The sequence below is a fragment of the Oryctolagus cuniculus genome, chromosome 11, assembly GCF_964237555.1.
Source record: "Oryctolagus cuniculus chromosome 11, mOryCun1.1, whole genome shotgun sequence".
In the NCBI taxonomy this organism is placed as follows: Eukaryota; Metazoa; Chordata; class Mammalia; order Lagomorpha; family Leporidae; genus Oryctolagus; species Oryctolagus cuniculus.
Genome location: NC_091442.1, coordinates 99,622,084 through 99,644,294, shown reverse-complemented (window position 1 = coordinate 99,644,294; position 22,211 = coordinate 99,622,084). Strand labels below are relative to the sequence as shown.

General features: G+C 40.9%; 1 protein-coding gene across 11 annotated transcripts in view; it reads right to left on the bottom strand.

The window, feature by feature from the left end:
* CFAP54 (cilia and flagella associated protein 54) overlaps window positions 1–22,211 on the bottom strand; it is a 372,233-nt gene that overhangs the window by 40,712 nt on the left and 309,310 nt on the right. For 9 of the 11 annotated variants that reach the window (XR_007919541.2, XM_051845787.2, XM_051845792.2 and 6 more), the window contains 2 exons: window positions 21,197–21,338; window positions 10,042–10,116 (listed from right to left, as the gene is read on the bottom strand). Coding sequence is in view for 8 of the 11 variants with exons in the window: in XM_051845787.2 (XP_051701747.2) it covers window positions 10,042–10,116; window positions 21,197–21,338 (217 nt within the window). In the remaining 3 variants the exon portion in view is untranslated. The remainder of the gene's footprint in view (window positions 1–10,041; window positions 10,117–21,196; window positions 21,339–22,211) is intronic. The other 2 variants (XR_011380202.1, XR_007919542.2) reach the window with 1 other exon arrangement.

The following is a 22,211-nucleotide window of genomic DNA, read 5'->3' as shown; positions in this document are numbered from 1 at the left end:
AAAAGGGAGAGAATGATCCAACATGGGAAGTGAGATACACAGCAGACCCATAGAATGGCAGATGTCCTAAACAACACTCAGGCCTCAGAATCAGCCCTTAAGGCATGCGGATCCGGCTGAAAAGCCCATGAGAGTATTTCAGGCATGGAAAGCCAAGACATTCTGGGGAAAAAAAAAAAAAAAACCTAAATGAAAGATCTCCATGCGTGAGATCCCAGTGGAAAGAATGGGTCATCAAAGAAGGAGGTACCTTTCTCTGAAGGGAGGAGAGAACTTCCACTTTGACCATGGCCTTGTCTAAATATGATCAGAGTCGGTGAACTCAGGGGGCTTCCATAGCCTTGGCAGCTCATGACAAGAGCCTAGGGTGATTACTGAGGCCATAAACAAGAGTGTCAATTTGTTAAGTCAACAACAGGAGTCACTGTGCACGTACTCCTCATGTAGGATCTTTGTCCTTAGTGTACTGTACATTGAGATTTAATGCTATAACTAGTACTCAAACAGTATTTTTCACTTTATGTTTCTGTGTGGGAGCAAACTGTTGAAATCTTTACTTAATGTATGCTAAACTGATCTTCTGTATATAAAGAGAATCGAAAATGAATCTTGATGTGAATGGAAGGGGAGAGGGAGTGGGAAAGGGGAGGGTTGCGGGTGGGAGGGATGTTATGGGGGGAAGCCATTGTAATCCATAAGCTGTACTTTGGAAATTTATATTCATTAAATAAAAGTTTGAAAGCAAAAAAAAAAAAAAAAAAGAAAATCAACTGGCCATATACAATTGTAATGAAGAACATTGAATATTTTATTACTGCTTACAAATTATTTTAGCTTTTTAAAACAATGAAGTTTATGATAAACTTATACACAAACATATATTTTTTAGAGCAGAGAGCCAGTTGTTAAACATTTACCAGCACACCACTAAGGGTAACAGCGCTTCCATCTGGTTCTTTAGGAAGCTCACTCCCTAAGCCCCAGCAAATGCTGCGAGGAAGCCTGGTCAACCACAGACAGTGGTCACAAAGCACGTCCTGACCACAGCCTAAACTGTGCTCCCATTCTCCAGCTGAAAGCTAGCACCGAGCACTAGACCAGATTAGCCTTTGGCGATGCTAGTCCCCCACAGTTGAGTTATTCCCAGCCCTCAAGTCTTCTCAGCCATGGATTCAGATACCATGGATCAGAAGCAAGTTGCCCCACCATGCCCTCCCCAATATGGAACCCACAGAATCTTGGAGCCTAATAAAATGATAGTCATTTGCTCAATGTGGGGTGCTTGGTTACATAATGGTAGTGACTGGAAAGATGAGAATGGGAATTTGTCTGGTTAAAAGTGATGCATGCAGCTACCCCCAGCACGTGCGTCATTCTAACCCCTTTTGTGAGTGTGCTCAGAGGCTGCATCCCAGGCAATGAACTGTTCTTCTGGTAGGACCACTTCTTAGGGGAACAAATCAGCATACTAGGGTCTCCATACTAAGTAGATGCAGGTAGCTTTAAGATGCTAGTAACAGTAACTAACAATTCTCTTAGTGTGTGCCAGGCCCTGTTTAAGTTGCAGGACTTAACTCACTTAACACACATAACAACCCTATGTGAAATTCATCATAATCTAAATAACATCACTTCTGCCAAATCATAAATAAGTAAATATAGCAAGACAGGAGGCTGTGGAGGAGATGTCACACACATATGCCTGAAAATAGGAACTATCAGAACGTACTCTGCCAGAACCACAACCTTGTACAAAAAACAAAACAAAAGAAAACAAAACAAAACAAACAACAAAAAACTTCTTTGAGGACATCTGCCCAGCAAGTATCGTTCAAAATCAGATTGACACCACTCTTGTTATTGATGCTTATAGTCAAGAATTATTGTTTTAAATAATTTATATAAATCGTCCTCATTTTGTCTTTTTTTAAAAAAAAAAAGATTATTTATTTGAAAGGCAGAGTTACAGAGAGGTAGAGGCAGAGAGAGAGAGAGAGAGAGAGAGAGGTCTTTTAACTAACGGTTCACTCCCCAGATGGTCGCAACAGCTGGAGTTGTGCCAATCTGAAGCCAGGAGCCAGGAGCTGCCTCCGGTTTTCCCACATGGGTGCAGGGGCCCAAGAACTTGAGCCATCCTCCACTGCCCTCCCAGGCCATAGCACAGAGCTGGATCAGAAGCGGAGCAGCAGGACTCAAATGGGTGCCCATATGGGATGCCAGCACTGCAGGTGGTAACTTCACCTGCCATGCCACAGCACCGGTCTGCTCATTTTGTCTTTTAAAAACATCACCTTGCCTCAACTTCATTGGGTAGGCTACTCATATTTCCATCACAATGCTCACTCTTCAGTAAACTAATTAACCCTTGTAGAATCTCTCTTTTATTTCAGGTGACATATGAATCTTGATGTGAATGGAAGGGGAGAGGGAGTGGGAAAGGGGAGGGTTGCGGGTGGGAGGTACGTTATGGGGGGGAAGCCATTGTAATCCATAAGCTGTACTTTGGAAATTTATATTCATTAAATAAAAGTTAAAAAAAAGGTACTATTTCAATTCCCATTTTACAAATAGAGAAACTGAAGTATTGGGATTAAACAACTTGTGTGAAGATACACAACTAAAAAAATTCCAGAGCTGGGCTGGGACATGGAGCCAAACAGTTTGGTTCTCCAGCCTGTCCATTAGCTGCCATATGCACTGCTTCTCAAATCCTGACACTGACATTCCCCCAATGACATATTGTTAATCTATCTCTTGTACCTGAATGGTCAAGAGTGCCCAAACTGAAAAGGTTAGGAAGGGGGCCGGCGCTGTGGCACACTAGGTTAAGCCTCTGCATGTGGTGCCGGCATCCCATAGGGTGCCAGGTTCTAGTCCTGGTTGCTCTTCTTCCAGTCTAGCTCTCTGCTGTGGCCTGGGAAAGCAGTTAAAGATGACCCAAGTGCTTGGGCCCCTGCACCCGCATGGGAGACTAGGAGGAAGCACCTGGCTCCTGCCATAGCTCTGGCTGTAGTGGCCATTTGGGGAGTGAACCAACGGAAGGAAGACCTTTCTTTCTGTCTCTCTCTTCTATCAAATAAATAAAAAATCTTAAAAAAAAAAGAAAAGGTTAGGAAGGGCTGGCTTCAGTATGATGATGATGGTTACCAAAAGGCTTTGGAATCTGCCAGTTTTGAGAGTTACAGGGCTGTGACTTTGGGCGGGTCTCAAACTCTCACCTCATTCTCTCCATCTTCATTCAAAACAATAACCTATTTCTAAAACAACACCATGAACATATTTTCTCAGTACATACCCCATCCCTTCTTTCTAGACTTTCAGCCCATTTAGGGCAAGAGAACCATCTTTCTCATCCCCAGTTCCTCTAGCAGGGGTGGGGGACACATCCAGCCCCTGGCTATATAATGTCCCCATAATCCTTTGGCCTGGCCCTGCCAAGAAAACTCCAAGCAGGATTCGAAATTCAAAAAATTTATAGCAGGCTAATTTTTAAATTGATAATTATATATGGCTAGTGAATGGTAATAGCCTTTGGCAGAGAAAACATCCCCCACCCTTGCAGAGGTCTAGTCCAATGCCTTGTACTTCACAGCTGCAGCTTGTCAACAGTTAACTTTTATTTTGAACTTCTCTCTCTTTATTTCTCTTTGCATCCAGGGCTTTTGGGATTTATCCTATTCTCTCCAACCTCATGAACAAAAGCCAAAATCCTTCCCTCACCACCAAGCTACTGCCAAAGCTAAGACTTGTTTTTTCTGCCTCTTCTTCCAAAGGTCTCTTTAATCCAAGGAAATGCTTCCATGAGTACCCTTGAATGTGTCTGGCTTTTCCTAAGGACTTCTGTTTTCCAAGGAAATTAAAACTTTTAACCATTGGATATCTACTTACCTCGACAGACAGAGCTATATAAACCTTTCGAAAAGGTTCAGAAAGAACTTCATCCCTTTCAGTGCTATGGAGAAAGAATGTGAGAGGAACCTGGGAATGGTGCTCGATTCTCAGGCCTCTTTTTTCCATGCTGTACTGTAGTTGCTTCTAAACTTGTCTGTCTTCTCCCACTGAATGGAGAGCCCTCTTGAAGGAAGGGACTGTATGCTATGTTTTGGTTCTGTATCCCAAGGCCTATCCCCATGGCTGATATAGAGGAAGCACTTCACAAATGCTCACTATACAAATTATTGAACTACAACTGATGGGCCAGGGCTGTCTCTGGAAGATGTATCATGAGCCATTCATTCATTTAACACACCTTTATCAAACGCCTTCCGGGGGCCAGAAAGTGGGCAAAGCACTGAGATTAAAAACAAGATCCAATCTTATTATATAACACCCAATCTATACAAATAGGGGTGACTAATATGGAATTATATCATTATAACACATTTTAAGCTAAAAAACAAGGCACAGAGATATAGACCAGGAAAATGACCTATTTTCCTGATTTATTTGAGAGGAAAATGATGGAAAGAACATAACCAAGTTAACATAAGCAGATGTATTATTACTCATTTTTACATGATAACACAGCACAAGATAGGATGACATGGTAGAGCAATCACTTCAGTTGACAAGCAAGAGTGATAAGAAGTTATAAAGTGTGAGAAGGCATGGGTGTCATATGATAGAATGAGTATATCAGACATAAAATTAGAGGTGCAGATAAAAAAGTATCTTAACATAGCACAATAATTATTTTAGTGACCAGAATATGACTGATGTATTTATATGATCATAAACACATAAAATTATGATTTTAAAAATCAGAAGAAAACATAGGCATGTTAAATACTACCATGTAAAAGGGAATGCACATTAATAATGCATTTAATAACATAGTATAAGTCCACAGCATTTAAGTTTCATTAAGGATTTTTTGGGTTAAATTCAAAATACATTTAAGAAAATATTCAGTAATTTGATTTACATTCAATAGGAGCTCGAGTAATACAGACAGACATCAATCAGACTCTACTGGTGCCTTCTCAGGGTGAAGAAGAGACGTTTTTAATTTATGATGAGATAAATGCACAGCTGCCCAGTCTACCTCTGCCTCTTGTTGGCTGTCAGCTGCCTCACTAGTACATGGCACCTCCCATGTGCCTGTGTCCTCTCACATCTGTCCAATTAGATAATGTGCTTCTCTTGGCCTTTACACTCCTGTATCAAGGAAACTCAGTGCTGAGGGAAATCAGAAGCCAAGAAGCATAGGGCCTCAACAGATTTATGACTTCCAAATCTCAATGCTTGCATTTGTCCTGAGTCAGCTTTCTCATTAATCCAAATTCAGGATCTTCACTCCTTTCTCAGAACATACTCTCAACACTTCACTCTCCTCTAATAGTAAGTCAACTTGCCTTTACTTCATGGGGAAAGTTACAATCACCTGAGGAACAGCCTCAGCTTCTCCTACTCTTTTTTCCCAAACTTATTTACATCCTTCCTCACCTCTGTTTGCTAAGCAAAGACCTAAAGAGGAAGGTACGTTGCCTCTGCTTGCTGTCAACTATCTCATTTGTGCTGTCAGTCTTCCTGTTCCCAATTGTTCCCTTTAGGGTCCTGTTCCAGTCTTCATCCCTCTCACTCCTACACAGAAAGGACTACCCCTCCTAACTCTTTTCTTTTAGGACCCTGCCTTGAGTCTATTACTCCAGACAGCTGTTTTCCTACCCTCTCAAACCTTCCTAAAGATGAGTCAACACTTGAAATCTCACTTTCTCATCCTTATTTACTCCTCAATTCACTGTGGCACCTGCTCCTACTATTCTAGTAAAATCCCCACTAGGCATAGATTAGTTAAAAATGCATATCCTGGATTTGGTTCCCATCTCCTAGGCTTATAATTTGTGAGACCTTGAAGATGCTGCTTAATTTTCCTGTACATCAGTACCCTCATCTCTAAAATGGAAATAATAGAGGATTCCAAGATGGTACAATAGGGCTTAATGCTCTAGCCTAGGGAAAGTTAAAAAAAAAAAAAAAAGGTGGAGAGAGTGCAATCTCAGGGAAGAGTTAGGGAGAAAACAGCAGAGGAAACTGCATGCAAATCTGAGGGACACTGTGCATCTATGGGAGGGCGTGGCTGTGCACAACTCAGGACCCTAGCAACTGAGAGCCTCAGCACCAGCTTTGGAGAGTGAGTTGAGACCAGACTGCAGCAGCGCAAGCCGCTGGTGTTAAAGCTGTGGGAAAAGCCTGGCATGAGTCCCACCTTGGAGCACTGTGGAGGACAGTGTACTTGCCAACCAAGAGAAATAAAAAAGGGGCACATTTCTCTCTCCAACCACTTGGCACCAGCATCCTATAACTAGCCAAGAGAGGGTGGGCACCATTTTTGACATATGTACACACTAGCTTGTGTGCAGGTACCTAGCAACCAGCCAAGAGGAGATATCTGAGTCTGGCTGGGAGAATTCACAGGGTGTTGGGTGCCCATGACTGTGGGAGCCTTGTGTGCTGGGGCTGTGAAAACACTGTGGCTGCATGGGAGGGCACAGGGTGTGGCTGGGTCTGTGGGCAGTCACTGTGAGTGGTTCCACACACTTGGTGCTCCCTGATTCCCTGATGAGGGTCATCGCTACAGGATCCGTGCTCACACTGAGGATTGCATGGATCCTTTGTGTGGTTCTTGTGGCAGCATGATGAATATTGTACCCACTGGGGCTGGCATCCAGGCACTGGTCTCCTTGGACTAGAGGAGGTGAGCATGAGACTATGCTAATGGAGCTAATAAACTTCCCCTCTGATAAAAAAAAAAAAAAAAAAAAAAAAGGAGATTTAACACACCAAACTTCAGTGACACTCCCCTCACCCTAGGGCACTGAACAGAGCTCCCTGGTCACACCCAGCACATGCCTCTGGGTATTCACTGAAAGTGAAGACATACATCCTTGGAAGGGATTATATGAAATTATCACCAAATCCCATTTAGTTTGAGAGTGGGTCATTGAAAAGCAAGGCCAGCCCACAAGCTTAGCCCTTTCTTCCCACCATTTCCTTTTCTGCTTCTCCATCACACTGTGACATAGCCAAGGGAACCCTCATCAGAAGCCAAACAGATGACTGCCTGATTTTGGACTTAGACCTCCAAAATTAAGAGCTAAATAAACCTCTTGTTTTTATAAAATATCCAGCCTCATGTATTTTGGTTTAGCAACAGAAAATACACTAGTGCAATGACCCATTTCTTAACCACAATTTGTCCAAAATTAAAGACTTGATTTTACTACCAACATCTGCCATAGTAAATCTTCATGTTTCAAAAATATAAAATTAGGTTTCTCATTTAAAATACAATTCAGGAAATGGAGGGGCCTGTGTTGTGGCACAGAAAGTTAAGCCACCAATTGGGATACAGCATCCTATATCAGAATGAACACAGTCTTGGCTGCTGTACTGTCCAGCTTCCCGCTGCTATGCCTGGGAAAGCTGTGAAAGATGGCCCAAGTACTGGGGTCTGTGACACAGACATAGGTATCCAGGATGGAGTTCTTGCTTCCTGGTTTTGGTCTGGTCCACACTTGTTGTTGCAGCCATTTGAGGAGTGAACTAGTGGATGGAAGATTGATCTCTGTCTGTCTGTCTGTCTCCCCTTCTCTCTCTGATCCTCTGCTTTTCAAATAAATATTTAAAAAAATAGGAAAAGAACATAAAAGTCAAATTATTTTTTTAAAAGCAATGATCAAATTTGAAGTGTTCAAAACTAAAGGAATTTCAAAGAAATGGCAACTGAGCGGTGTGGTAGACAAGGCAGGGTAAGAATTCAAAGATGAAGACACAGTCATCTCTGTGAAAGCTAATGATCTAAGGGAAAGGACACAGTAAGTTCAGGACTTATTTCAAACGTCCCTTGTTCATGGAGCCCTTCCCTGACCACTCCATCTGTGCAGGGACTGTCATCACTCTCTAGCACAGTGGTCAGCGAACTTTTTCTACAAAGATCTAGATAATAAATAATTTAGGCCTTCGAAGCCATATGATCCCTATCAAAAACACTCAGCTCTTCTGTGGTAGTGAGATGGTGCCTATATACTATAAGGCAATGAATGAACAAGAATGTGTTCCAACAAAATCTTACTAACAAAATAGGCAGTAGCCCCCATGTACTTCATAGGCTGCTGTTTGCCAATCACTACTCTAACATATGGCTCCCTTTTTCCCCCTTCATTACACTTAACAAAATCTGAAATTATCTTGCTTACTGAGTTTTACTATTTTCCCCATGAACATGGCAGATACCATGAAAATGGGGTCCTTATTGCTTGTTCATGGCTGGCTCTATAGCACCTAGAAAGGAACTCCTGACTCGGAGACCAGTCACTCTACATATTTATTCATCAACTGGGTGAATGGATACCACTTCACCAAGCAGGAGATGCAGATTACTAACAGTCAGATAAACTATACTTGGCCTTATTAATAAGAAAAAAATAAAATAATGACTTACTACTTCTCATGTGTCAGACTTAGAACAATCAGAAGAGAAAGAGGAGGAGAAGTACTAGTATAGATGAGTTTGTGGGTAAGCTGGTCTTCTCACCTATCACTGGCAGGAGAGAAAGTCAGTGCAACATTTCTGAAAGGCCATTTGCAATTATATATCAAAATGCATATATCGATTCAAAAATGGGCAAAGGATTACATAGACATTTATCTAAAGAAGATATACAAATGGCCAACAAGTACATGAAAATGTGCTCATCATCAATAATCATTAAGGAAATGCAGGTCAAAATCAAATTAAACCTCATAGGATAGCTATTATTAATTTTAAAAAAGTAACAAGTGTTGGGGAGAATGTGAAGAAACTGGAACTTCTTGCATTATTAATGGGAGTATAAAATTGTACTGCTGCTAAGTAAAATTGTTTTGGAGTTCCTCAAAATTTACACTTAGCATTACCACATGATCCACCAATTCTACTCCTGTATATAAATCCCAAAGAATTGAAGGTAGGGACTCAAACAAATCCTTGGACCCTCATTTTCATAGCAACATTTTTTTGTAATAGCCAAAAGGTAGGAACAAGTCAAATGTTTATTAACAGATGAATGGATAAACAAATGTGGTCTGCACATGTGATGGAATATTATCATTCAGCCTTCCAAAGGAATAAAATACTGATACATGATACAAAATGGAAAATCTTGAAAACATGCTGAATGAAATAAACCAGACACAAAAAGACAGTTAAAATAGGATTGCTTATATGAGATAATTAGAATACACAAATTCATAGGGTTAGAAGGTAATGCGGAATTACCAGGAGCAAGAGGAAGAGGAAATGAGGAGTTTTGGTTCCATAGGTACAAAGTTTATGTTTGGGATGATAGAAAGTTCTGGAGATGAATGATGGTGATGGAGGCACAATATTGTGAATGCTATTACTGCCACAGAATTGTACACTTAAAATGGTTAAAGTTTTACATTTTAGAGTTTACAAATTTTACAGTAAAATGTATATATATATTTTTATTCCAAAAATCCTATTCTTAAGAATTAATGCAGAAGAGTGAACAACACATATATACTAGAATGTTTCAATGTTAAGATCCATCAATAAAGATCTAACTATGTTTAAGAGAACCTGCCACAGCAAGTACATAGGAGAGAGTATTATGCAGGCACTAAATGCAGCAAGCAAGATTTTTCACATGAAAACATCTCCATGGCATTACTGTTCAACGAAAAAAATTACAGAATGTATGTAAAGTATGATCCCACTGAGGTAAAAATGCTCAAGGTTATCTGTAGAGAAATTTCTAGACTCTCCAAATATTAATAGGGATTACTCTCTTTTTGGTAGATTTGAAGTAATTTTAATATAAATCTCTTCATAATTTTCTGTACCAATTGAATCTTTTTCGCAAAGAATATTTTTAACCAAAATAATACCCTCTTGTAAACCCAAGTTTATCACCTTTTCAAATTATTTAAAGAGAGTGAGGCCTTGGATACAATTAGGTGCTTTCTCTATTTTCATTCCCACAGCAATATTAATATTTGGAAGTGAACCCGATACAGTTTTAAAGGATAGGTACATACCTCAGAGAGTGGTGTTGGCTCTCTATCAGTTGAAAACAGAGCCATTATTTCAGAGCAGCACCCAAGGATCATGTTCTAGAAATAAGAAGGAAATATGGTGGGGTTGGTATTGTTGGTAAAATATTTCATGTTTAATTATGAACTAGTTATTTCAATTGTCTTTTCTTACATTATCATCAAACCCTAGTTCCCATGCTGAGACAGAGGGTTTCAGAAATCACAGTCCCTTAAGTAACAGGGTTATTTTAAAGGATACAGAGTGTCCATAAAATATAAGATCTGTAATTAATCATGAATAATACATAAATTTAGTCTTCTTTTATGTATACTCACTATTACAATCCATATGTTACAGAGAAATATAGAAGTAAAGTCATTCACACCCAAATAGAATTTTGGAAAGCCACTTTTCTACTGAGAAAAAAAGCCCTGGAATAAAGAGGTTTAGATCCCTGAAAGAGTTTTAACAGACCAGAACGAGTGGGAACTGGGAATGAAATGGGAATAGTGAATGAAAACGAAGGGAAAAAGTCAACAGCATGCATTCATTGTCTATGAGTGACACTGCCCACAGCCCCTACTGTATGGAGACAGCTAAGCTTATGTGTGGACATCTGACCCAAGACAGAACTGTCATAGGCAGGGTTGAATCAATCAAATTCCCTATTGTTATGATGTCATGTAAGGAAGACACAGAAGGAAAGTTAGTCAGCTGAGAGGTCTGATGCATAGTAGGGGAAGGCAATCACTGAGCCAGATGTGAGAGGGCAAGAGGAGGACAGAGTCACACCCTCTGTGGGACTGAGCACAGCCTCAGCTCTTGTCTCTCCAGGTCCATTTCTTTACGGACAATGAATGTTGTTTCCAGTCCTTGGCTATGCTGACCTTAACTAATGTACCCTGACATATTTGTGCCCCCTGCCTCCAAACATATTTAACTTAAGCCAAAGCAAGTAGCTTTACTTACAATTGAAGGAGTCATGACTGTGAGATTGTCAGAGATGTGCTAAGCCTACCTCAAAATGTTGCTACTGTCCAGCCCTGAAGTATGCAACAAATGATTTTTATGATAATATGAATATATGCAGGTATATGCAGGTACTAACAGTCAAGATATTAAAATGATAAAAGTACATTTGTTTTAAAATTATAAGTGAGCAACGGTGGTTAAATTTTTAAAATAATAATGTAAACAACAATTGAATTCACAGTCTGAAATCATGTTATATCTAAGTTTTATTCAATACAAGGACAGGAAAGGTCACATTTAAGAGTTCCAAAACTACTACAGCTAGGGGCTGGCATTGTGGCTTGCGGGTTAAGCTACCTCCTGTGATTCTGGCATCCCATATGGGTTCCAGTTCAATTCCTGGCTGTTCCGCTCCTGATCCAGCTCCCTGCTGATGCACCTGGGAGAGCAGAAGAACAGGGCCTATGTACTTGGGCCCCTGCACCTACAGGGGAGGCTTGGAGGAAGCTCCTCGCTCCTAGCTCTGAACCAGCCCAGCTCTGGCCATTGTGGTCATTTGGGGAGTGAACCAGTGGATCAAAAATCTCTTACTGGCCCTCAATCTCTCTATATAAATTCTGCCTTTCAAATAAGTAAATAAATCTTAAAAAAAAACTATAGCTAATTCAACTCAACAAATATATTTAAGACATTCTACTAGAGGCTGTGAGACACAAAGATTAAGCAAAGACCCTAGGCTCACAAAATTTACAATAGCAGAGAAAAGTAGATTCCTATACGACTAAATAAAATACCAAGTAGACAATATCAACAAACATAATACATAGTTATGATGTGTTATAGGATCCTAGAGGTGACAGGTTATATGGTCCTGGAGGCAGTCATCTGAGTACAACGAACAAGGAAGACTTCCTAGAAGAAAGGTCACATTAACTGAGCCTGGAAACAGTGGGATTCTGACTGGTGGAGAACGAGCATAAAGGCATTTCATGGGCAGACATGCATGTAAGCAATGACCAGTGGGCATTCCAAGCACATAGGAAATCTAATACCGTCTCTACGATAGGCCTATTTAGGAAGCATGGCAGGGACAGTGCTGAGAAACAGGCTGGAGACGTAAATTTATATCAGGGTGCACTAATGTAAGGAATTTGGATTTTTATTGTGTGGAAAATTGGGTGTGAGGGCCTATGGACTGAGGGAATAATTATGACCTTAGAGTAAAGGTGAATCAGCCTTAAATAAGAGAAAAGAAAAGGAGATGACTCAAACCACTGGGCAGGCAGCGATCATGGCTAGAAGGTCAGCTTGGTGGGACTCAAAGGGTGGAAGGGAGACAGGAAGTCCAGCTCTGATCAGACAACGGCCTGATAATGAACCTTCCAGGGCCCCGTCTACTTTTCTAGACAGGAGGGAACACACATGCACTCCCACTCTCCTCTACTTTATCAATATTTCTGTATTTCTAATTGAGTTCCTAGGACTGATTAAAGTCTATTTTTCTCTCTACACATAAAAGGTTTCAGTAACAGCTATGATGAGTTACCGTCACGATTTCATCAAGTGCTATCAAGCAAAATGACACTGTCTATATCATTAATCATTTCACATAAAAATGAAGACAGAAACATTACCTGATAAATGCCTTCCACTGCTTGCCTCAACATTTATCAAACAGAAATTTTACCTCGACAACATCTATTACTCTGGCATCACTTGAGGTAAACCACATACACACATTCTGAAATGGGCTGACTTGAGGCTGGGGCTGTGAGTGCCGCAGGTGAACTTGCCCCACAGAAATGAACACAGGGGGAATGCAGAGCTCATCATTCCTTGTCAGAAAGTGGTTGCAAGTATGGTTTGGTTGGTGAGGGGTCAGGAGGACAGAGTGACCCTTGCTCAGTGTTTGCCATTCTCTCTTAAAAGGAACATCTGTTGATTCAGTGAGGGATAGCTCTTTGTGTAACTTCCAGCTATTAAAGCCCATTAAATTCTTGGATGTAATTAAAATCCTCATCATCTTTCACCTACAATATAGAAAAGGCTTCCTAAATTATTTTTTAATTCTTTTAAGGATTTATTATTTGAAAGGCAGTTGTGCGCGCGTGCACACACACACACACACACACACTGAGAGAGAGAGAGAGAGAGAGAGATTTTCCATCTGCTGGTTCACTCCCCAAATAGCCACAAAAGCTGGAGATGGGCCGGTCTGAAGTCAGGAACTAGGAGCCTATTCCCAGGCACATTAGTAGGGAGCTGGATCAGAAGTGGAGCAGCCAGGACTCAGACTGGCACCCATAGGGGATGTTGGCACTACTTTCGGTGGCTTTACCTACTACACCACAACACCGGCTACACTTCCTAAATTATTTCTCAGCCTTAAAATGTCTGCTCCCTTTATCTCACCTTCACTCAACAGCATAGTTGTCTTAGAAAATTATATGATGAATCGTGAGAAACCCTTCCAGGTATGGTGCTGCCCTCACCTATTTCTACCCCTCAAACCCAGCCCTGCTGTCCCATAGCCTCTTCCTATGGAACAAAGTTCATTCACCATTTACTCATTCAACACTAACTGAATGCCTCCTACATGCAATGTAGTGGTGCTAAGTGATGAACAAGGTGTAAAGTTAGTCTTTAAGGAAATGGTGCAGTGAGAGGAAGGTGGGAGAGGCACTATTCCAGCACGCGGTGGTGAGATCAGAGGGCACAAGGCCTTAATTCCACTCATCTCTCCAGCTCCACTTCGCACTACACTCACCCTGAACTTCCACCACAATGGATATCTTCTTGCCCCCCCCCCCCAATAAAAGGTCCAGTTCTGTGACTTCATATCTCATCTCCTGCTGCATCCTCAGTCTAGAGTGATTTCTCCACAGGTGTCTAACCAGAAGTTTCATAAACACCTACTGAAGAAGCACTAGGTCTGTTACTGGGCTAGATGCTGGAGTCTATGGATGAGTAAGATCCCTGAGCAAAAGAACTCACAGTCAAGAGAGAGGAATATCTATATCTATATATATCCCCACCATAAAGGGTGGGCATGAGACATTTTGGAGGACAAGGAAAAATGGCCTGTATTTCAGTGTACAGGAGCTATATTATGTTATCTGAACTATTCTTTCTCAACACCATATATATATATATATATATATACACACACACACACAGTTTAATAAATTAGAATAGTTTGCACCAACAGCCCCAATATTGAGAAGAAAGGATTCCAGGAAACTTATCCTTCTGTATAGTGCATAATCCAGACAATGGGGAAATAAGAAAACTAGAAATCGAAGCCCATAAGCTGAACTATATAACATGGAAAGCAGAGGAGGAATAGCACACTCTGTCGACTCAGTGGGGCTGGGGGTGCGTGGGACTGGTGTCTAGAAGTTTGAGTCAAATAAGGTAGATGTAGAAGAGCTGCTGTAGCTGTCAGAGAGGAAAGAGCAGGATAGGCAGGAAAAACATTTGAAAGTTTTGCTGTTTATTACTGAAAGATCTCCCTTGGATGTTCCTATGAGAGCCTCTAAAAATTTACATTATTTTCACTGGTTTTGAACATCAGATTGATGTTTCTTTGAATGCTACACTTTACCATGAGAGAGCTACCAGGTGGCTGAGATCACTATAATGACCTCTGTGTATCTATGGCCACACTCAAACAAGCTCTTCTATGCCAAGAACCCAGCTGTATTGATCTCTCTGTGTCCTCACCTCTCCAAGCCTGGAAAACTTCTGAAATATGTAATGGTTTCTCAAAAATGTTTTGCCAATTGATGCTAATGTCCAGTTGTATTTTTCTCTGTGCTTTCCTAGTACTTTGATATTTGTGATATATTGACTCTAAACTGATTTTAATTGCTTTGTACAATCCAAGCATTCCATAAATGTTTGCTGAACTAATCTTTGGTGACTTAGCAGACATGTTTTGAGCATGATATTATTATGAATAGGCTGTTTCCATCTTAAAATCAGGATGGTTTTCATCTTTCCAATGCTTTAAAGCACCTGAAATGCTTTAAACATACCCTTAGGCTGTGAATGACGGAGTGGAACAGCTCAGTCATCCTGAACCACTGCTATTCATCTTAGAAGACACACAAGGCCTTTCAAGCCACAAGTGATTGGAACACCTGTTTTGTAGCCCTCCTAATACATCAGAAATTATTGTCTATATTCTGAATTCCTTGGCTTGGTATGGACCCTAAGGATTTTTGAAGAACAGAGCAAGAAGAAAAATCAAAGGAAGGGAATAAGAAACAAGAAGATTCATTAAGGCCCCAACCAACCAAAAGGCATATTTTTGGGGGTTCTATTGAATAAACTACCAACAATCTACAATTTAACAGAAATAAACATGTCAGATTCTAGAAGCTATAATATCCTGTTTAGACACAGAAAAGAATCTATCTCTTCAAGTGTCCCAATTAACTTCCAATTAGCACAAAATAAAGGTTGTCATGACAATAAACTAGCAGATTTTGTCAATGGGATTTATTTGATATTATCCAGAATATAATTTCCTTTTTTAAAAAAGTATTGGTTAATACTATGGGGGAAAAATAAAAATGTAAATGTTACTTCCATTTCTCGACTCTCAAATACTGTGAGATAATTTGTTTGCCAATTCACTTAGACAAATAGTAATGTTTCTTCCATCTGCTGACATTCTTTCATATATACAGACTAACAGAACTGGAACGTATCTAAAATTCCCTGCTTTAAAACTAGGGAATAAAACAAATTCAGAAATGTGGAGGAGAACATCAAGAAGGAAAGGGCTTTGTCCCACTGGAGGGTTGAACCACACTAACATACCACGAAAGCAAACCACTCATCTATATTAAGGCAAGGTGGGTCTTCTGGATTCCTCTCTACACTTACATTCAGACACCAACACCACCCTCAATCCCCATTTATTTCTTCTGTTTATAGTCACAATTAATCTTTTGGCTCAGATATTGGGCCCACTGTCATGAATTTGATACCTACTTCTGACCACCAGAGACATTTTGATAACTGTCTTTCGACCCAAACAGCCCATCTTCCAACTCAGAGCGGTATTTGAGGAAGAAAACAATTTGTTTTCGGAGTGAGAGGAAAGTTGGTCCTCCCAGTTGAATCAGTCTTATCAGTGACTGATGCTAGGTAGTAAATCTGAGTAATAGATACAATCCCAAATCCTTATTCCATGGACACCTACCCTCCTTCCACAAACTATCCAGGGTTAAAATGACTTATGGGATCGGAAGGAAACAATCCTTTTGTATGTATGAACAACATTATGTATATATAGATTGGATTTAGGGACAATTTCAGCAAGGAAGTTTCCAGACTTTGATTCCAAGACAGCAATTGGGTAAGTTTGATCTGACTGAAAAACTGTGATTGTAAATTCTCTACAAAAGTACTGGAAAAATGAAAAGAGAGCTGAATTCTTGAAAACAGACATGAAAGGGCAATAACACACTTGAGAAGAATCTATTTCCCCATCTGTATAAAAAAAATCTCAGTTTGAGGTAAGTTGAACTATATGACCTCCTGGAGGATTTATTCTAAGTACTCATACATCAGTACGCATCATAGTTCACAGTGTTGTAACTGAGGACATGGAAAAGAATCTGCAAGCAGAAGTCTAGGAAATCTGCCCCATGATAAATTCAGAGACACAGTATAGAAGACACTAACACTGGAAAGTGGCATTTTGCAAAGGATACTCGCCCAATTCATTCTTCTACATCTGGGCTTGTTGCTTTCATAATAATGAAAAATGCTTCATTCACTCTACTGTTAAACTGAGATTGAAATGCCAACAAACAAACTCAGAAAATCAGAAGTAATCAATTTTTATACCTTCATAGAATAAAAGTTCATAGATATTGCAAACAAGAAAACAAAAGCCACATTAGTGATGTTCTTTACAAATTAAAAATGTTTTTACTATTGTTAACCAATTAGGTATTAACATAGAAGAAAATGACTTAAGAGAAGAGATATATCAGACCAAAAATAAAGAGATGGTATTGAAGACTTTCAGTGAAGAAGAGCAGGAATGGAAATTAAAGACCTGGAAACCGAACCAGGAAAACAGCAAAGGGAGGGCCCAGAATGAGAGGAATTAACAGTGATTAAGGCCGGTGCCACGGCTCACTAGGCGAATCCTCCGCCTGCGGCAACAGCACACCGGGTTCTAGTCCAGGTTGGGGTGCTCCTCTTCCAGTCCAGCTCTCTGCTATAGCCCAGGAGTACAGTGGAGGATGGCCCAAGTGCTTGGGACCCTGCACCCACATGGGAGACCAGGAGGAAGCACCTGGCTCCGGGCTTCAGATCAATGCAGTGCGCCAGCCGCAACACATCGGCCGGAGGGGCCACTTGGGGGGTGAACCAATGGAAAAAGGAAGACCTTTCTCTCTGTCTCTGTCTCTCTCTCTCTCACTGTCTTACTCTGCCTGTCAAAAAAAAAAAAAAAAAAAAAAAAAAGAGTGCTTAAGATTAAGAGTGGCCAGTCCTCAACTGGAGCAGGGAGACCAAGAGGAAAATGGGATTGACACATTACTTACTAAGTATGAATCTTTGAGTACAAACCCGTGAGTGAGCATATGAAAGATCTCATTTAAAGTTAAGAATAGGGGCTGGTGCTGTGGCATAGCAGGTAAAGCTGCTTCCTGCAGTGCCATTATCCCATGTGGGCACTGGTTCAAGTCTCCGCTGCTCTACTTCCAATCCAGCTCTCTGCTATGGCCTGGGGAAGCAGTAGAAGACGGCCCAAGTCCTTGGGCCCTTGCACCCACATGGGAGACTTGGAGGGGCTCCAGGCTTCGGATTGGTGCAGCTCCGGCCGTTGCAGCCAATTAGGGAGTGAACCAGCGGATGGAAGATCTCTCTCTCTCTCTCTTTCTCTCTGCCTCTCCTCTCTCTGTGTAACTGACTTTCAAATAAATTGAATAAATCTTAAAATATATATATATATATATAAAGTTAAGAATAAAGACACACAAATCAAACCTACAGGAAAGAGAAATAACCACAGTACACTATTTGACTTTGCAGTGAACATTGTTTACAGGGTCTTAATAATAAAAATATTGAATATTCATTTAACTAAATTTTGTGATACAACAATATTAGAAAAAAAGGAGAAGTTGGAGAGAAGCATAAGTGAGCTCAGTCCTTGTATATTATAGCTGAAAGTCAATAGGTATCGAAAATTAGTGCCACAAGAAAAAACAATGAATTGCATCTGTCATTAGCACTGTTCAGTATGAGGGCACTTCAAAAAGTTCATGGAAAATGTACATTATGAATAAACTATGCATGAATTAAAAATGTTTTGCATCAAAATAACTCTTAATTCCATCTTCCACAAACTTTTTAAAGTATCATCACATTTCTGGATTCTTTCTTTTTCTTTTTTTTTTTTTTATTTGACAGGTAGAGTTACAGACCGTGAGAGAGAGAGACAGACAGACAGAAAGTCTTCCTTCCTCCCAAATGGCTGCTACGGCCGGAGCTGCGCCGATCTGAAGCCAGGAGCCAGGTGCTTCTTCCAGGTCTCCCATGTGGGTACAGGGGCCCAAGTACTTGGGCCATCCTCCACTGTCTTCCCAGGCCAAAGCAAAGAGCTGGACTGGAAGAGGAGCAACCAGGACTAGAACCTAGTACCCATATGGGATGCCGGCGCCACAGGCGGAGGATTAACCAAGTGAGCCACGGCATCGGCCCCTCTGGCTTCTTTCTTCCAAGCTAATGGTGAAATTGTTGGTACATCATGGGACTTATTTGGTCATTGAAATGTCACTGGAGGTGAAATGATGTAAGCTTCGAGAGCTAGCATGTTTTATGCCCTTTTTCTTCCCTGTTACCAAAGTGACTGGTGATGTCTGTAGGACGCACGTGACGGCAACCTGGCTGCTGGCAGGTGGAGACATGAACAGGTCCTTAGTTGACATACTCGGATTAGAAAGTTGCTTGTTACCTCATCTTTCATGGCTGCACTTACAAATGCAGAAATGGCTGACGGAGCTGAAGGTGGTTGCCTCTATAGAACAGGACTGTGAAGTGAGAAGTTGGGCAGGAGCTTGTCTCTTCTCATATTAAGTCTTTTAGATCTATTTTTGTTAATGTCAATAACTATAGAATATATATATATAGAGAATATATATATATATATATATATATATTCTATATTCTATATGTGGGAAGGAGGGCCCGGCTCCCACAACATGGCTCTGAGAGGGAGTAAACAAGTTCTACACAGTGGCTTCGGCTGCTTCATCAATTTGACTAATGAGTTGCAGGAGCTGACCCGACCTCTGATTGGAAGAAAGCCTCGTGCTCAGCACGTGGGCAGTGGAGCACGGATTGGTGGGAGAGGACTATAAAGGCGAGACAGAAGCGGCGTGGAGGAATTCGCTTATGCGCCGCGAGGCGCTGCAGATATCTCACACCACGAGCCGAAAGAATAACAAGAATGCGGACACACACCAAGTGGAATGCGGTTAGAATGAGGTTATTAGCACAGGAGGGAACTTGAGCGCACAACGCAGAGTCATTCGCTTAAACAACAGTGTCTGGTCCGGTGTCGTTCTCCCGCGAGCCTGTGGAGGAGCGACACTATATATATATTCTATAGTTATATATATTCTATAGTTACTGACATAGCTGGCCAGTGCCACGGCTGAATAGGCTAATCTTCTGCCTGCGGCGCCAGCACACTGGATTCTAGTCCTGGTCGGGGCGCCAGATTCTGTCCCAGTTGCCCCTCTTCCAGTCCAGCTCTCTGCTGTGGCCCGGCAGTGCAGTGGGGGATGGCCCAAGTGCTTGGGCCCTGCACCCCATGGGAGACCAGGAGGAAGCACCTGGCTCCTGGCTTCAGATCGGCACGGTGCGCCAGCCACAGCACACTGGCCACAGCGGCCATTGGAGGGTGAACCAACGGCAAAGGAAGACCTTTCTCCCTGTCTCTCTCTCTCTCTCTCACTGTCCACTCTGCCTGTCAAAAAAAGAGAATATATATATATATATATATATATATATATATAAAACAGGTGTTTACATATATATTTTATATATATGTGAAGAAATTAGATTCATGGAGAAGTGGAAATTTGGAAAGTCAGTGCTTTGGGGGAAAACATGCATTCCCTATGCCTCTCATTTCCTTAGAGGGAAAGGAATTTCCACTCCACTCCCAGAGAAGGAGGGACACTTCCAGCTTCTTTTGGACCTGTCACTAACTGACCCCCATGACTGAGAAGTGAGTTATCTGACTGGCAAGCTTAGGAAAAGGAAGAGAGTATGCTAGGCTCAGCTCTTCTGGCAATCTTTGATTATGTTTTTTGGAGGTACCTTGCCTGTGGAACCATTATCTTTGCTCCTCCATGCAGTAAGCGTGGCAAGGGGCAGAGGGGAATAGAGAAGCCCTGTGGTTACACGAATGTGCCAGTTGACTGCGGGACTGTTGGGTAACTCTGGCTAAAACATGGGTAAAATATTAATAATTTCATTTGGCCACAGATTTTAAGCCATGCTTGCTAATCAACTTTGTCATGGGTGATCCTGACATCATCTCCATATATCTATCTGCCTCTCATACCCCACTTCTTAATGGGTTCAGAAATCAAGTGAGTGGTAGAAGGGTCATGATCCACCCTTCAAAGAACAAACATCAGTTAACATTAAAACCACACATCTGTGTGATCAGGTTAATAGAATAATATCTCCCCCTCAATTTTTTTTACTAGAGAAATAATATGCATAGAAAATGAAAGAAAACATGTTTACCTGTATTTTACAATTTTCTTCACTCATTACTTGGGTAATAAAATGTTTAAATGATAGAGTAAAAAATAAAAGTATTGTTATAAAGCTAGAAACTGTTGTTTCTTAGGATTTGCAGTTACATCTGAATAATTTTTATAGATTAACTTTATTTTTGCCCACTGTCAGATTTTTATAATCCATGTGCTTCGAGGAGCTTTGAAGGAAACACAATTTACGTGTTAAAGAGTTTGGTCATATCAGTAGTATAAGTGGAGAACATAGAGGGCAAAGAATCACAAAGTTCAAGTTTAGTCACACGATTCTGCTTTGATGAAGTAAAAAGACAATTCAGGTGGCCAGGTGTGATGACATTCATCCTGCTACAATGCCACTTTCCATTAGTTAGTAACTTACTTCCACTTCTTTATCAATTGACTTTTCTTCCCTTTCTTCAGTTTTCTCTGTGTCTTCATTTGAAGTAGCTTCAGGAGTTGCTGGCAATGATATCTCAGCAATCTGTGCAAGGTTAGACAGTTTCTCATGAATTGAAATAACTCTAAAAATAAAAAACACATAGGTATTTTACTTAAAAAGTTAACACAAGCACATGCCAATTTTTAGAATCAATTATATATATAAATATAAACATATATATAGAGAGAGAGACAGAGACAGAGACAGAGAGACAGAGAGAGAAAAAGCCCTCTGGTATTTAACAAGATTTCTGACACCCCCAAGCACCACCTATTCAATCATTTCTTCAATCAAACCACACAAGCCCTAATTCTCATCAAGAATATGGTGTCCTCCATGCAGACAGCTAGGTAAATACAAACTGGCAAAAGCACAGCAAAGACAAGGAACACACTCCAATTATTGCTGAAAAAAGACAATAAAGTAAATAAATATCTCCTTGAGCAAGGAAACTCAAGCAATACATAGAAGACTTTCTCCTATGTGAGTTCTAAGTCCATGCCATTACTGGCTGATTCAAAGATAAGAATTTTGATAAGCTAGCAATGACTTTAAAAGGCCAATTAGTTGAGCCCACAACAATTCAGTATATCTAAGGAGGGGGCAGGGAGATAGGGAGAAAAATATCACGGAGGAAGGAAAAGCAGAAACTGAGGAGGAGGGTAGAGGGCACCGTGGCAACAGTGCTGAAGACAGAAAGTGTTGGGGCCACAGCTCAGTGCCCAGTGGATGCTCTGAAGGCAAGGGTGGGATAGTAGGGTGGAGGCAGAAGGCACAAGGCTTACAGCTGGAGGTGACTAACAGCCACCTGCCTTACCTTTAGTGAGTCTATACTCCAGGTAGAGCACATAAGGGCATGCCTGTGTGTATGTATGTCTCCATTCAAGCAAGGAAGGAAATTGTTATGAGAAAGACATAAATGATTCAAAGAAGAAAACTGGCATCAGGAATATAT